General features: G+C 38.2%; 1 protein-coding gene across 2 annotated transcripts in view; it reads left to right on the top strand.

Moving 5' to 3' along the window:
- The window catches only part of LOC125242215 (organic cation/carnitine transporter 7-like), a 34,310-nt gene extending 21,313 nt beyond the window's left edge, over window positions 1-12,997 (top strand). The window contains exons 3-11 of one of the 2 annotated variants that reach the window (XM_048150945.1): window positions 6,624-6,785; window positions 8,276-8,438; window positions 9,267-9,388; window positions 9,592-9,836; window positions 10,106-10,269; window positions 10,559-10,685; window positions 10,971-11,254; window positions 11,786-11,913; window positions 12,412-12,997. In XM_048150945.1, the coding sequence (XP_048006902.1) occupies window positions 6,624-6,785; window positions 8,276-8,438; window positions 9,267-9,388; window positions 9,592-9,836; window positions 10,106-10,269; window positions 10,559-10,685; window positions 10,971-11,254; window positions 11,786-11,913; window positions 12,412-12,524 (1,508 nt within the window). In that variant the 3' untranslated portion in view covers window positions 12,525-12,997. Of the gene's footprint in view, window positions 1-6,623; window positions 6,786-8,275; window positions 8,439-8,767; window positions 8,900-9,266; window positions 9,389-9,591; window positions 9,837-10,105; window positions 10,270-10,558; window positions 10,686-10,970; window positions 11,255-11,785; window positions 11,914-12,411 lie in introns of those variants that run through there. The other variant, XM_048150946.1, reaches the window with a different exon arrangement.
- Window positions 12,998-13,579: the final 582 nt, after the last annotated feature.

Below are 13,579 nucleotides of genomic sequence, written 5' to 3'. Positions count from 1 at the left end.
ATTAACATTATAAACTTAAACTAAATAACCACAAAATTAAAATTTTGAAAAACCCCCGACCGCGACCTAGTGGACCGATTTTCATGAAACATGACTAAGAACACTCCCGACTAACACAGCTTTCAAATAAAAAAAACTAAATCGAAATCGGTTCATCCGTTCGGGAGCTACGATGCCACAGACACACACACACACACACACAGACAGACAAACAGACAGACAGACAGACAGATACGTCAAACTTATAACACCCCGTCGTTTTTGCGTCGGGGGTTAAAAATAGTACATAACGTAATAGGCCTTACTAACATGCGATTTCATAACCACTATAAATCTCTCCAACAATTTAAAAATGTGAACTCTTTAGCTTTGATATTCTTACAATAAAATTTAGAAAAACAATTAGAGATTAGGAAAAGAATAGAAGTTTTTGTCTCAACTGGTTGCCATGTAAGAGTAAAAAGTTCCTTAGAGATAATTTCGTCGTATCAATATTAACTTTTCTACTTGATATCCCGCGAGGGTGAATCCAAAAAACCGATCACTGGCGATAAATGAAACCAGGAATATAATTCAATATTGTTATCATTAATTAAGAGGTGTTTTTGAGTTGCTCTTAATTTTCAGCCCATACATCATACACATATTGTAGATACCTACAGTCACTTGCAATGACATGCTGCACTTCGGAGGCCGCAAAAATATATTTTTCATCACACTCGCTCGTAAACGGTATTATTACATGCCTGCATACTGATACGTAATGAGCTATTTTACCGCCCTGGGGCGGTAAAGTGAATACCTGGGTGGGGCCTTCCACGACCTGTCAAAAATTACAAGATGGCGGACGAATGTTCGAAATGTCAGCGTAGGTATTTCAATACACTTAGTTTAAAATTAGGTTATTATAGACCGTCAACCAAATCTTGTCACTAGAAAAAGGCGGCAAATTTGAAAAATCACGGGCTAGCAACACTAGTTTTGAAAATCGGTGGAAATTCGCGTGTCATTTGTATCTTATCTGTGGAAATCTCCACCCTACCAAAAAGAGAAATAACTAGCACATATACGTCCCTTTTTAATACATTATCTAATTCGTAAGGAAGGAGCGAGCCCCTTGAAAAAAAAATATCTGTGGCTGTTCGACGTACATTGCTGGTTTTTGTTCGTTTCATAGGGATACCATACTTTAGTTTGATGTACATTGCTACTGCCAAAATTTGGTTGACAGGCTATAGTAATAACTTATTACTTCGTGAGTGTGGTGAAAAACATTGTGTATATCACGGGCGGCTGAAGGATTACAAACTCGAGTTATTAAAGCCCTCCGCCTTCGACGTCGGGCCTCTAGTTCGCAATCCTTCACTTTCCGCCCTTAATAGACAATGTACTAATTCTACCTCATATAATTCTTTGGGAAATAAGCTTCTCAGTTATACAAAGCATAATAGAGCCACGATTTGTGTAACTATCTAAACACAAGATTTTTGCTATTCTTATCTCATTACTCATTTATGGAAAACTAGCTTTTGCCCGCAGCTTCGCTCGCGTTAAATTCGAGAATTGTGAAATACTCCATACAAACTTCCACCCCCATTTTAGGAAAGTGGAGGGCTATAAAGAGACAAAAAGTAGCCTATGTCACTCTCCATCCCTTCAACTACCTTCACTTAAAAAATCACGTCAATTCGTCGTTCCGTTTTGCCGTGAAAGACGGACGAACAAACAGACTCACACACTTTCCCATTTATAATATTAGTATGGATCAACTCATACTACCCAAACTAGATGTTAAACAACACTACCACTATCATGTACTACGATAATAACATAATTATACTTAGCTTCCAAGAAACCACCGGTTAATAAACCTACTGTACAACTTTATTTGTGTTATCTAACATTTACGATTTGATAGAAGTATAATCTTTTTTCTAATATACATAGTTACAGTCACCGGCAATCTCATCGTACAGCTTGGCAAAAAAGCCTACAAAAGATGAGACATAGCATATCTACCTACATCTCATACCTACAAAAGTGACTGAAAATAGTTGGTCCATTTTTTTTTTCAAAGTTGTCCACCCCACTTTTTTTGTAACATGGGTATACAGTATGTAAACTAACGAAAACCATTTACTGTAACCCGTAAATGTCCAGGTGATACTGAGAAACTTTTACTATGGGATCAACCCCGAAATCACGAAAATATCTTCTGACAGTTTCATAGGTAGTTTTATTTTATAGTAAGTATTTCCTATGGGAGAGTAAATTTTTATTTCGCGTTTTGGGTGTTGGTCCCATAGTAAAAGTTGCTCTGTGTAGCTTAAATATTAATGGTTTTCGTTGGTTTAACAGGCTTCAGTAAATGGTTTTCGTTGGCCATTGTACGGATACTGTTTTTTTCTCCTATTTGAAAGAGCTCGCGATTCATACTCAAAAATTAATATTGTCTTGATCGCGATGTCTTTCGATCCTGATAGGAGAATCAAAAATGTCCCAAGATTTCTTATTTCAAGCCTATGACCCATTTTGTGAAATATCAAACTCTCTACAAAGCGCGGGATGTCGGCCTGTCATACAGACGAAACGAAGCATTTCCACAAAAACACATGTGTCAAGCACCGTCGAAAAGTCTCTGAACATGGGATAAAGTCAATCATGCTATAAAGTTTGAAAGCCTCTGGTTCTCGCTAAGGAAAGCGATATATACTGTTGCGAGAGGCCATTGAGATCAAGAAATATCCAAACTTTAATAGAGAGGATGGCTTTACTTTACCACCGGCTTGGGATCCAGTAGTACATCTGATAATGGAACAAGCACGACGAAGGCTGTGAGGCATTTGTGTTGTATGGTGTTGGACATTTGCAGTTTGTTTCTTTGTCAATTTTGTAGATTAATTGGTTAATTTTTTTTTTAACAGAGTAATGGTAAAAATTTTTTGAATATTGTATAACTAGCTTTATTAATAGTGTGTGAACCTGCCTTAAAATCTAGATTATTTGTGGTCATGGTTCGTTAATATTTCTTGTAAGTGGGTAGCTTTTGCACATTTTAATTTTTCCTCAGTCACCCGTTGACCACGAACGCTGTAAAGAGTTCGAAACGTCGGGATGTATTTTAAATTCATTATACGCGATTTAATCCGTTTCCATAGTTTTATTTCACATAAAAATTTCCAAATCCAAAAAAAGTGGGGTGTCCCCCCACTTTTTTTTGACAAAAATGAAAAAAATGGCCCAGTTGCCAAATGCAAAAGGGTTTAACATAGTCGGTGGTACCCCTATTATTTTGTACTTATTTTTGCCAGGCTGCATAAATATCTGACACGCCCTTATGGCTCTAGAAATGAGATTGTGTCAGATATTTTTTCGGCGTTCTTTTTGAGTGATGTAGTTGCCGTTGACTATACCGCAATGTTAAAAATAGCCGTATTTATCGGCCATGGAAAAATGGGTCTAAGCGGATTAGCTGGAAGTCTTTGTTTGTATTTTTTGTCGTCAGGATTATGCTTCATACTTAATACTTTTATTGTTTTATTTTGCAAGATTACCGTAAGGAGATAAAAAGTGCGAAGTTTTGAAAGAATTATGAGGAAAAATTTGGAGACTGTGTACACTGATTAATTACCATCTTAATCTAAATGTTTTATCAGTGGAAAAATTGCACTTGACTTTAGAGCTTTTTCACATTATTACCGAACATATATTTTACGATATTTATAAATTTGACAGACGACCAACCTGTGCGACCAACAGACCGAAGTTCTCCGTTTTTATTTTTAAGGCAGACCGGTAGGTTAAAAAGTAAAGCTGATTTAAATTAAGTTACATCTCAAGAAAAATAATCTTGAGCCTCTCCAGCTAAATTACCTCTATAAGTAAGTAATATATATGTACAAGCCTTCTCTGCTTGTCTCCAAAAACCTAAACTTAAGACAGAAGACACTAACATGGTGCAAGTGAGATCAACAAGCCAACCTTTTGAAAGTTCACATTGGACACGCATTAATCTGTTGTTTACGCGTGCATACCCTCACTTCCTATCGACACATGGGACACATGGCTTCACGTCAGTGATAAGCTTGTCTCTCTTTTTCTTTCTCTTAAGCTTTCTGTTTAGCCTGTTGGTTGACTGGTACAGAATGTCTTTAGGCATTAAGTCCGCCATTTGTACTTTATTTGTTATATTGTGCAATAAAGTTTAAATAAATAAATAAGGACAATGCAAGTATACCAACTAGCGACTGATGTTATAGTACTTAACTAACCCTCTCTATTTCTCTGGGTCTCTATCAAATCAGTCGCTGCCAGTTAGTATTGTGTCGAGTATAAACGGAGAAGTTACAGAGCCCACGTAACATAGATTATAAGTAGACAACGTAGGATCACTGTCTAACGGAACAAAGGTCTGATAGCGAAAGGTCACGTCTGTTACTGACGCATGGCGTCGGTGCGTTGTCTTTCCCGGTAGTCTCGGTCACTACATTGTAGTTAGCTAGTTGTTCTCAAGTACGACCTTAAACTACGTCCAAAAGAGAAATACGGGCAATGTAACTGTCAGAACCCAACTGAGGAAGTTCCTTAACTTCATAGAAAACCGCAGCTAAAAAAGGTGACCCTACGAGACCTAGCATTTTATTTCTGCCGGTGAATAAGGTTGTCAATGCTCAACGGTGGCGCAAAGAGTTAGGCTTAACAAAATGCATGTAACACCTGGATTTGCAAGCGTCCACAAGCATAAGAACTGGTTAATGATATTAATTTAAATATGATCAGTTTGAAATTGTAGAAATACAATTATACTGAAATTATCAGACAGCTGGATTCCAATCTAAAGACCACAACTTATTATATAATGATGCAATACATATAATTAGTTTCTGCATCCACGCTTCCCATAATAATGACTTTATTGTAGCCTGATTGTTTATGAATAAGTTGAGAACGACGCAAAAGATAGCGAAATTATCTCATTAATCTTCTTATCATAATGTCTCTCTGCCTAGATTCACTAGGCCATTTATTTAGTAGGCCAATTATTTATTTTAGTTCAGCTGAGTCATGTTTAAGCAAGTTTTAGCAAATTGTTTGCAAAGAATATACTCGTACAAAAAATTCTTTGATAATCAAGAACGAAAATTTCTCATCACATGCTGTGTGGACAACATGCCAATGCCACCCGCTTAAGCTCAGTATCTAATGAAACGCAATTGTCAATTTCGATTAATTGTCGAACTATAAACTGGGCCTTTTTTTTTTAAAGTTGTCCACCCCACTTTTTTTGTAACATGGGTATTTTTACGTTATTCATAAGTACTCAGAATCGCGAGGCCTTTCGATCCTGATAGGTGAAAAAAAAAGGTCCCAAGATTTCCATACATTTTTCAACCTTCCATTCCGTTACCGACATACAAAATGTATGAATAAATGATAACGGGATGGGAAAAAACCTTGGGACACTTTATTTATCCTATTAGGATTGAAAAGCTCGCGATTCTGAGTGGAAAGCACATAAATATTCAGATTCTCAAATTTCGTTCCGTTTAAATAATTTTTGAAGGAGGAAACAGTCGAGAGCGGAACCTCGATTTTAAAGATTTTTTCGCAATATCTTTTAACTGAGTTGTTCTTAATGGACTTTTTTTTTCTTATAAATCTAGTTAATAACACTATAATAGTATATTTAACTAAAATTCCCAAATTGAAAGGGAGTCCCCCTTTCCATTTTAGCATTTTCGCTCTCATCTTAAACTCTCATTTTGGTATTTAATCCAGGGAGTATGCGCAACACATTTTTTTTTAATATTTATGAAAAACACTTATGCGGTCTAAAATGTTTGATACTAATAAATACCTACAGTTAGAGATGCCGCATTTCTCTTTACGTTGCTCTATCAACTCTCATTTTCTTATAATTACTTACATCTGTTTGATATAAGTATGAAAAACCCGCAAAGGCTTAAAGAAACTATTTACTGATTTAAGCTCTGCAATCAACTCACAATGGGAAATACCATTACAAACAAAATGATAATGAAATTAGATCACTTGTCAACATTCAACATGTCAACAATGAATGTGTTTGTAAAGCTATCTATTCCACTTATCACAGCTTCCGAATAAAGGGAGATATTGATGTTTTTTTTTCAATAAATATAATAAAAACTTCGGTGAAAGATCACATGAGTTAGTTCATAATATTAAAATAATATAAATGAGCACAAAGAGCATAATTAAAACTCAGAAATAAAGACAAATCATATGTAATACGAGCTGTTGAGAACATTTTCAAAAATTAATTATGGAGTGAAATTTAAGAGTTCAACTTAAAACCACCTTGTCGTTGGATCAAGGCGTGAAATATGAAAAATGTAGGCGCGAAGAGTTGAGGTTTCATATGATTTTTTCTAATTCGTTTTCATTTAATCTAAATCTCGACTTAAAAATGGCAATGTCAATTGCAATCCCTTAAAATCACCCTAATGCCTAACCTACACGACCACGGAGTAAAACATTATCTTCCAATTGAAACCCAAAACAGTCTACTTTTTCGAGTTTTTAATGTAGCTTGCTTTATAAATACTGGACAGTTGAAAAAAAGAACCACTTTCCCATTACAGGTCTTGGCGTGTACAACATCGCTCACATGCTCATGAGTGGGATCATCCTGATGGGGGTCATTATGCAGACCCTGAACCTTGGCTACGTTATCCCAGCTGCTCAGTGCGACCTCAACCTTAGCATGGGCACGAAAGGATGGCTGGCCGCTATCCCGTTCACTTGTAAGTGAAATCCTGTTACCTTCTGTAGTTTTAAATTCACGTGCTCATAAGTGGGATCATTTCAGTTCCCAGCTATCCTCCAATCTGAAATGGCTTTCAGGCTCGCAACTATTCCATCCATAAGTAAACTGTTACTTTCTCTAGTATGATTGAGATCATTCTTATTGGAACAATCATTCAGACGCTGAATGTAAGATCGAAATCGCACAGTGAAATATCAACATGTTGTTGATCTGCTGATTCAGTTCATCATAATAACCCTCCTGATTAGCTGATATGACATCTCATGTTTGTCTTAGGGAGGACTAAATTAAACATTGGCCTTTCTATCAGGTCCATATGTTTTCTCACTGAATAATTTTACTGTTAGAACTTGTCACAGTTTCGTTTTCTTTTAATCCCTTATTTGCCAAGAGTGGCCCTGAAGCTTTCGTAGTTTCATGTGCTCTGCCTACCCCTTTATGGGATACAGGCGTGATAGTATGTATGTAGAACTTGTAGACCGGCTGGTGAATTTGCCGATCAAAAATGCCGGTTATAATCATCCTCATGAAGACCTTATCAAACAAGGCGATAAAAATGTTCCAAAAAACTATAGTCTCCGGGACATCAGACAGTTGGTCGTAATCTTTCACACTCACGTTTTCGTAAAGACAAAGTCAAAGTTCAATGCACAGTACTCAATAATATTTGTTAATACGATTATCGCGAGGTTATCGCGGATTTATCGACGAGCAATTGCTTGAACTGTTGCGTTTTAGTGCCTAAGTAGGGGGGCGTGATAAGTGAATGCTAATTGACGACTTCTGACCCGTTGAGATAAATATATCGTCAGCAATTTCTACAAATCTAATAAATAGACATAGAAATTTTCCGATCTTGGAATAGGACCTAGATAAACTTAGATATCGTATGGTCGAACTCTTTACCTATTCATTCTGCTACCCCTTACCGAAAACCATACTTATAATGTAGCAAGTCCTTTGTTTGCTTACTGCTATCCTACATATCTTTTGCAATCATTTTATTTGAGTTGTATCGTATCGGTTGATGAAGTAGACAGCGCGCTCAAATACTTATTGCTTACCAGAACCAAAAGTTTACATTACATCGTGTAACGAATTCCAAAACATCAACAACTCATGGTACTCCTAACAGGAAATACGCAGCAAAATAGAAGATTGTCCTTGTTATGTGAGATGCAATGCAAACCAGTCATCTCAGATTGCAATAAGGAAAATTTGTAGACTTGCATTGTATCGATTCTAAATAAAAATAAAAAAAAATACCTCCAGGATATGTAAGTTCTAATTATAGCTTCTCTTCGCCATTAGACTTATATTGACCAGGAAGCTCCCGATATTTCGATGCTGTTACATGCATCATGATCACGGGAAACTGAAGAAGGCAGGTGGATGTCAAAGTCGTGTGTTATCTTCACCAGTGTGTAATTAATTAATTAGGCTTAAAATCATTGTATTTACTTCCAGCAATGATCCTGACATCCCACATGTGGGGCTACTTGGCGGACACGCGAGGCCGGCGGCCAGTGATGATGGTCTCTATGCTGGTGTCTGTGGTACTCAGCATCCTGGCCAGCTTCGCACCCAACCTGCCAGTGTTTGCTGGTCTCACGTTCTTCTCGGCTGTGTTGTAAGTATCTCAGTCACATTTCAATAAACTAAGATGCAGGGGCCTTTGTCAGACCAAAAGGCATACATGTCACTTTAAGACAACTCTTCTACTTGGCGGACACCCGCAGCCGCCGGACAGTGATGATAGTCTTGGTCTCTGTGCTGATGTCTGTGGTACTCAGCATCCTGGCCAGCTTCGCACCCAACCTGTCAGTGTTCGCTGTTCTCACGTTCTTCTCGGCTGTGTTGTAAGTGTTCCAGTCACAATTAAAAAAGGAGTCTACGTGCAGGAGCATTTATCAAGCCAAAAGGCATACATGTCACTTCAAGACAACTCTTCTTCTTGGCGGACACCCACAGCTGCCGGCCAGTGATGATAATCTTGATCTCTATGCTGATGTCTGTGGTACTCAGCATCCTGGCCAGCTTCGCACCCAACTTGACAGTGTTCGCTGTTCTCGCGTTCTTCTCGGCTGTGTTGTTAGTATTCCAGTCACAATTAAAAAAGTAGTCTAAGTGCAGGAACATTTGTCAGGCCAAAAGGCATATATGTAAATTCAAGAGAACTATTCTCTATTCTGATCTTCTGATGTCCTTTCTTATTGTGTTGCAAGCTATTGTTACTCGTACCTATTGGTGCGAGTTCGTAATAAGAAATGAAATAAAATAAAATGAAATGAAATGAAATGAAATATATTTATTAATAACAATTGTTACATGTCGATGGAATGGTGTATAAGTAAAATAAGTTATTCATCACACATTATTTAACATTAATAAGCTAGCAATACAAATAATACTAGTGTAGATTCTAATCATAAACTTACGTTTTCTTCTCTATTTGCAGCATGTCGGGCCCATCAGCCGTCGTCTACACGTACCTGGGCGAGTTCAACAACCTCCAGCACAGAGACAAAATGGTGGCCTTCGGAGCCTCGTTCGTGGGGATCGGGACTGTGCTATTGCCTGGTACTTTTATGGTTTATCTCGGAGTCTTATATTCCCTTATTGCAGTACAATTTTTCAACCTTATTAATTTATTTGTTTGAACGTAATACTCTCTTGTTATATTTATTGGTTATATTGGTCGATATCAGAAACAATAGAAAAACGTATCGTAACGATATTAGCTAGTACAGGTCAGGATTAATAAATAATCCTATCATTTTCAGGTGTCTCCTGGCTAATCCTGCCACAGGAATTCGCCTGGCCGATCTCCTGGCTAGGCATCGTCTACCGTCCTTGGCGTCTTCTCGTTGTCGCCGCCGCTTTACCCTACACCCTGGGCGCTATGCTTTTGTTCTTGGCTCCTGAGAGCCCGAAGTTCCTGAACGCTCAGGGCAGATATGACGAGTGCTTGGCGACCGTGAAGAAAATCTATGGAGTTAATAAGTGGACTGATCCGGAAACTTTCCCTGTGAGTTTGGCACGGTATTTTTACAATCATTACTTTCTAAATGTCAAATTTTAACAACTTGCTTTTCGCCTTTAACCTGCAATCCTTAGATCTTGTCCATATTTACCGTCCCTGTGTGTTATATCCTTATATCTGAGTGTATGCTCGACTTTTCGTCTTGAATCAACTTCTGAATACATCTTACCTTAACCCAAAATAAGCTTCTTCCTAAAAATCTTAATCCACGCAAAGTATCTGTTGGATTACAATTTATGTTAATTATCTTTCAGATCAAATCATTGATAGTGGATCCAAGTGCAGTTACAGCCAGCAGCGGCAAGGGCATCACAGCTGTGTTGAGTTCCATGTGGGACCAGACAGCGCCCTTGTTCAAAGGGAAACTCCTCAAATGGACCTGCCTCACTTGCTTTGTGCAATATGGGATATTCTCTGCGTAAGTACTTTTCTGCTCTGACAAAAATTTGACTTGGATTGCACATGCACATAGCCACTTCTCTTCAGGCGTCAGGCGATACTACTCGCATCGCGTTCTGGCTTCCCTAATAGCCATACCTCTAATAAACCATCATCTTCCTAGGCTTTCTACTCTGCAAGTTCTTATAAGACTAGGCTAATCCTCTTAGAATATTGTATGAATTGCATCTGGGTTTACAAGAACTAGGTACTCTTATTCTCACTGAGTATTTTGACATATTTTGAACAAAGGTAATATTTATTTTCAGGTGTAACGGTTTCTACGTATGGTTCCCCACAATCTTGAACTCTCTGGCCAACCACAACGGTGCCGAGGATGCCAGGATCTGCGAGATTCTAGATGCGAGTCAGCAAGCTGCTGCGAACGCTACTGACGTAAGTTCAAGTAGTGTTCAACGCACTGATCAGCCGGTCAACACGAGTACCTACGTCAAATAAAAAACTAGTTCGATCATATCGTTATAAACAAAATCAGAGATATTTTTATAATGCCATTATTCTATGGTCAGGTCCAGTCAAAAATTCTGAAATATTTCATCCTCACCAGGTCAATACAAAACCCTGTTCAATAAATTCAAGCTCTATGACTATGATTAATTTGTCAAGTACGATATGTGTGTATGTATTTATATTTACCTCCTTAATATTTCACCTTTTCAGGTTGTCTGCGACGACACGATGAACACCGAGACCTTCCAGCGCTCCATCTACATCGGCCTCGTCTTCTGCTCCATGTACATCGTGGTCGGCTTCCTCGTAGACTTCGTCGGGAAGAAACTCATCCTCCTCACCATCCTCGGCGGTGCTGGACTTTGCGGGATCAGTGCCCACTTAGCTTCGAATCAGCAAACGGCAGTGGTTCTCTTCGCAGTGTTCCAGATGAGCGGAGCTTGTATTGGGATGATGAATGCTGTGGCTGTGGAGTTGTTTCCGACTAGATACAGGTATGTTACCTCCTACCATTGTATGTTAACTCCTGGTAGTAGTTATGGGCCAGAATCTCATCTACTCGTATCTGACCATCCCGGGCGGTGCTGGACTATGCGGCATCAGTGCCTTTGGCTTCGAACCGACAGACTGCTGTAGTTCTCTTCGCGGTGTTCCAGATGAGTGGAGCCTGACATGATGAATGCTGTGGCTGTTGAGTTGTTCCCGACTAGACCTGCCATTGTATGTACTCCTGGTGTTTTTTTCATAGGCAAGTAGTTGGTCCTCCTGACCATTCTGGGTGGTGCTGGTCTGTGTGGTATCAGCGCCCAGCTGGCTTTGAACTAGCAAACGGCTGTGGTTCGTTTCGCGGTGTTCCAGGTGAGCATGTCTGTATGATGATAAAGGGTCTCTTATATTTTTACTCAAAGAGTGCTTTAAAATTTCTGGATCCCTATCTCGTTTATCTCGCTCTTTCCTTTACTCCAATAAGTAAGGCACGACCATCTTGGGATCCGTTGTGTTAAATTTGTTTTTTTTAATTACAGGGCTATGGCAATTTGCTTGTCCATGATGATGGGCCGTCTCGGATCTGTCGTGAGCTCCAACCTTATCGGCGTATTCATGAGGGTCAATTGCGGCATCAGCTTCTACCTCTTCGGAGGACTTTTACTAGGTAACTAAGTAATGATTTATATAGTCTTTCAAAATAAAAAATATTATTCCAAGTTCACCTGTAGCGATTTTAGATTTAATTTAATTGTAAAAAACAAAATAGGAGGCAAACTAAAATGTTAAGACAGATGTATTGACTGCAATTGCTGTAGGTAGTCAGAAAAGATCAGAAAAGAAGAATGTATACGACTATAAATTGAAATAGATATCATACACGAAAGAAAAAACGGCAAGGCCCACTGGTGGTGACTACTTGAAAAAAGAACAAATCAAAAAATATTCAATAATTTGATTTGTTCCCTAGTTGTATAGATGGCAGCACCATCTCTCGCGCTATATCGTAATCCTGATTTGTTCCCTAGTTGAATGTATGCGACATTGACACTACCTTTAATTATAGCCGCCACTCGGCATGATACCATCCATTTGCTTTTCTTAGGCATTTTAAATCTGTTTTATTCATGGTGCACTGTTGCTCAAATTTCAATCTCCCTTTCAGCATGCTGCGCAGTCTGTCTCACTCTACCAGGAAAGAAGAAGCGAGTAAAACACACCACGAAGAGCGTAGAACCGGCCCAGAATGAAACCCATGATTCCCATGAACCAGTATGAAGAGGTTCATAGTAATATAACTACGAACCACTCTCGTCCGTTCGTCTATTTGCCTCTCTATCGCTCATATGTATGAGTGATAGAGAAGCAGATAATGATATTACGATTTTCGATGTTCGCGGTAGATTAAACCTGGAGGCTGTTGTATAGAGGCATATAGAGGTTTCAAGGGAAAGATGACTTGACGTCGTATCGTGTGATACCAAAATGAAGAAATTCCTGAGAATTATTATATTATAGATAAAATACATCCTGGCAAAAAAAGTAGAGAATAGGGGCGCCATCGTCTATGTAAACCGTTTTGCTTATAGCAATACTTATTGAGTCACTTTTTGTATGAGAACAATAAGGTTTGAACGAGCGAAGCGAGTGGTTCGAGAATAGAATCCTGAACTTGCGAGTTTTTTAACTCACGAGAAGTAAAATACATTTGCACCCGAGTGTAACACAAAACTTTTTCCCTCACTATAGCGAGGCAACTACAACGCAAAAAATGCATTTATCACTGCTTCCAGTAGTTCCACAGGTGGTAAATCATCTTTATTACTAGATTGGCCTACTTTTATCAATTTTAAAGCAGTTAACTTGACTTTATTCAAGGTCAAATTACTTTACTCACTAGTGGATAAAATGCGTTTTTAACCGCTGGTATTAAAGGACAAAACACGTGTTTCCGAGCTAGTGAGGGGAAAAAAATAGTTCCATACTTATCTACTCTTTTTTTTTTTGCCAAGCTGTAGCAAGTACTTACTCTTTAAAAGTGTGACAACTATTATTGTGTAAGGTCAATTTAGTGATGACATACTTTTTTGAACTTTTATTGTATTTTAACTTTACAATCACGCCTGTATCCCATAAAGGGGTAGGCAGAGCACATGAAACTACTAAAGTATTTTATACATTTATATGTTGTTATATATATACAGTTTGGTATATCAGTTAACAAAGACGACAGAAATTAGCCAACTAGTAAAAATAAATATAATACAGTTTAATTAGAGCATAAAGGTAATAAAATCCGAAAATATTTACATAATTAACAAAATCTAGTAATC

This window comes from Leguminivora glycinivorella, chromosome 2 (genome assembly GCF_023078275.1).
Source record: "Leguminivora glycinivorella isolate SPB_JAAS2020 chromosome 2, LegGlyc_1.1, whole genome shotgun sequence".
NCBI classification, from domain to species: domain Eukaryota; kingdom Metazoa; phylum Arthropoda; class Insecta; order Lepidoptera; family Tortricidae; genus Leguminivora; species Leguminivora glycinivorella.
Note: the sequence above shows the minus strand (reverse complement) of the source record. Positions and strands in the feature narration are given on the sequence as shown.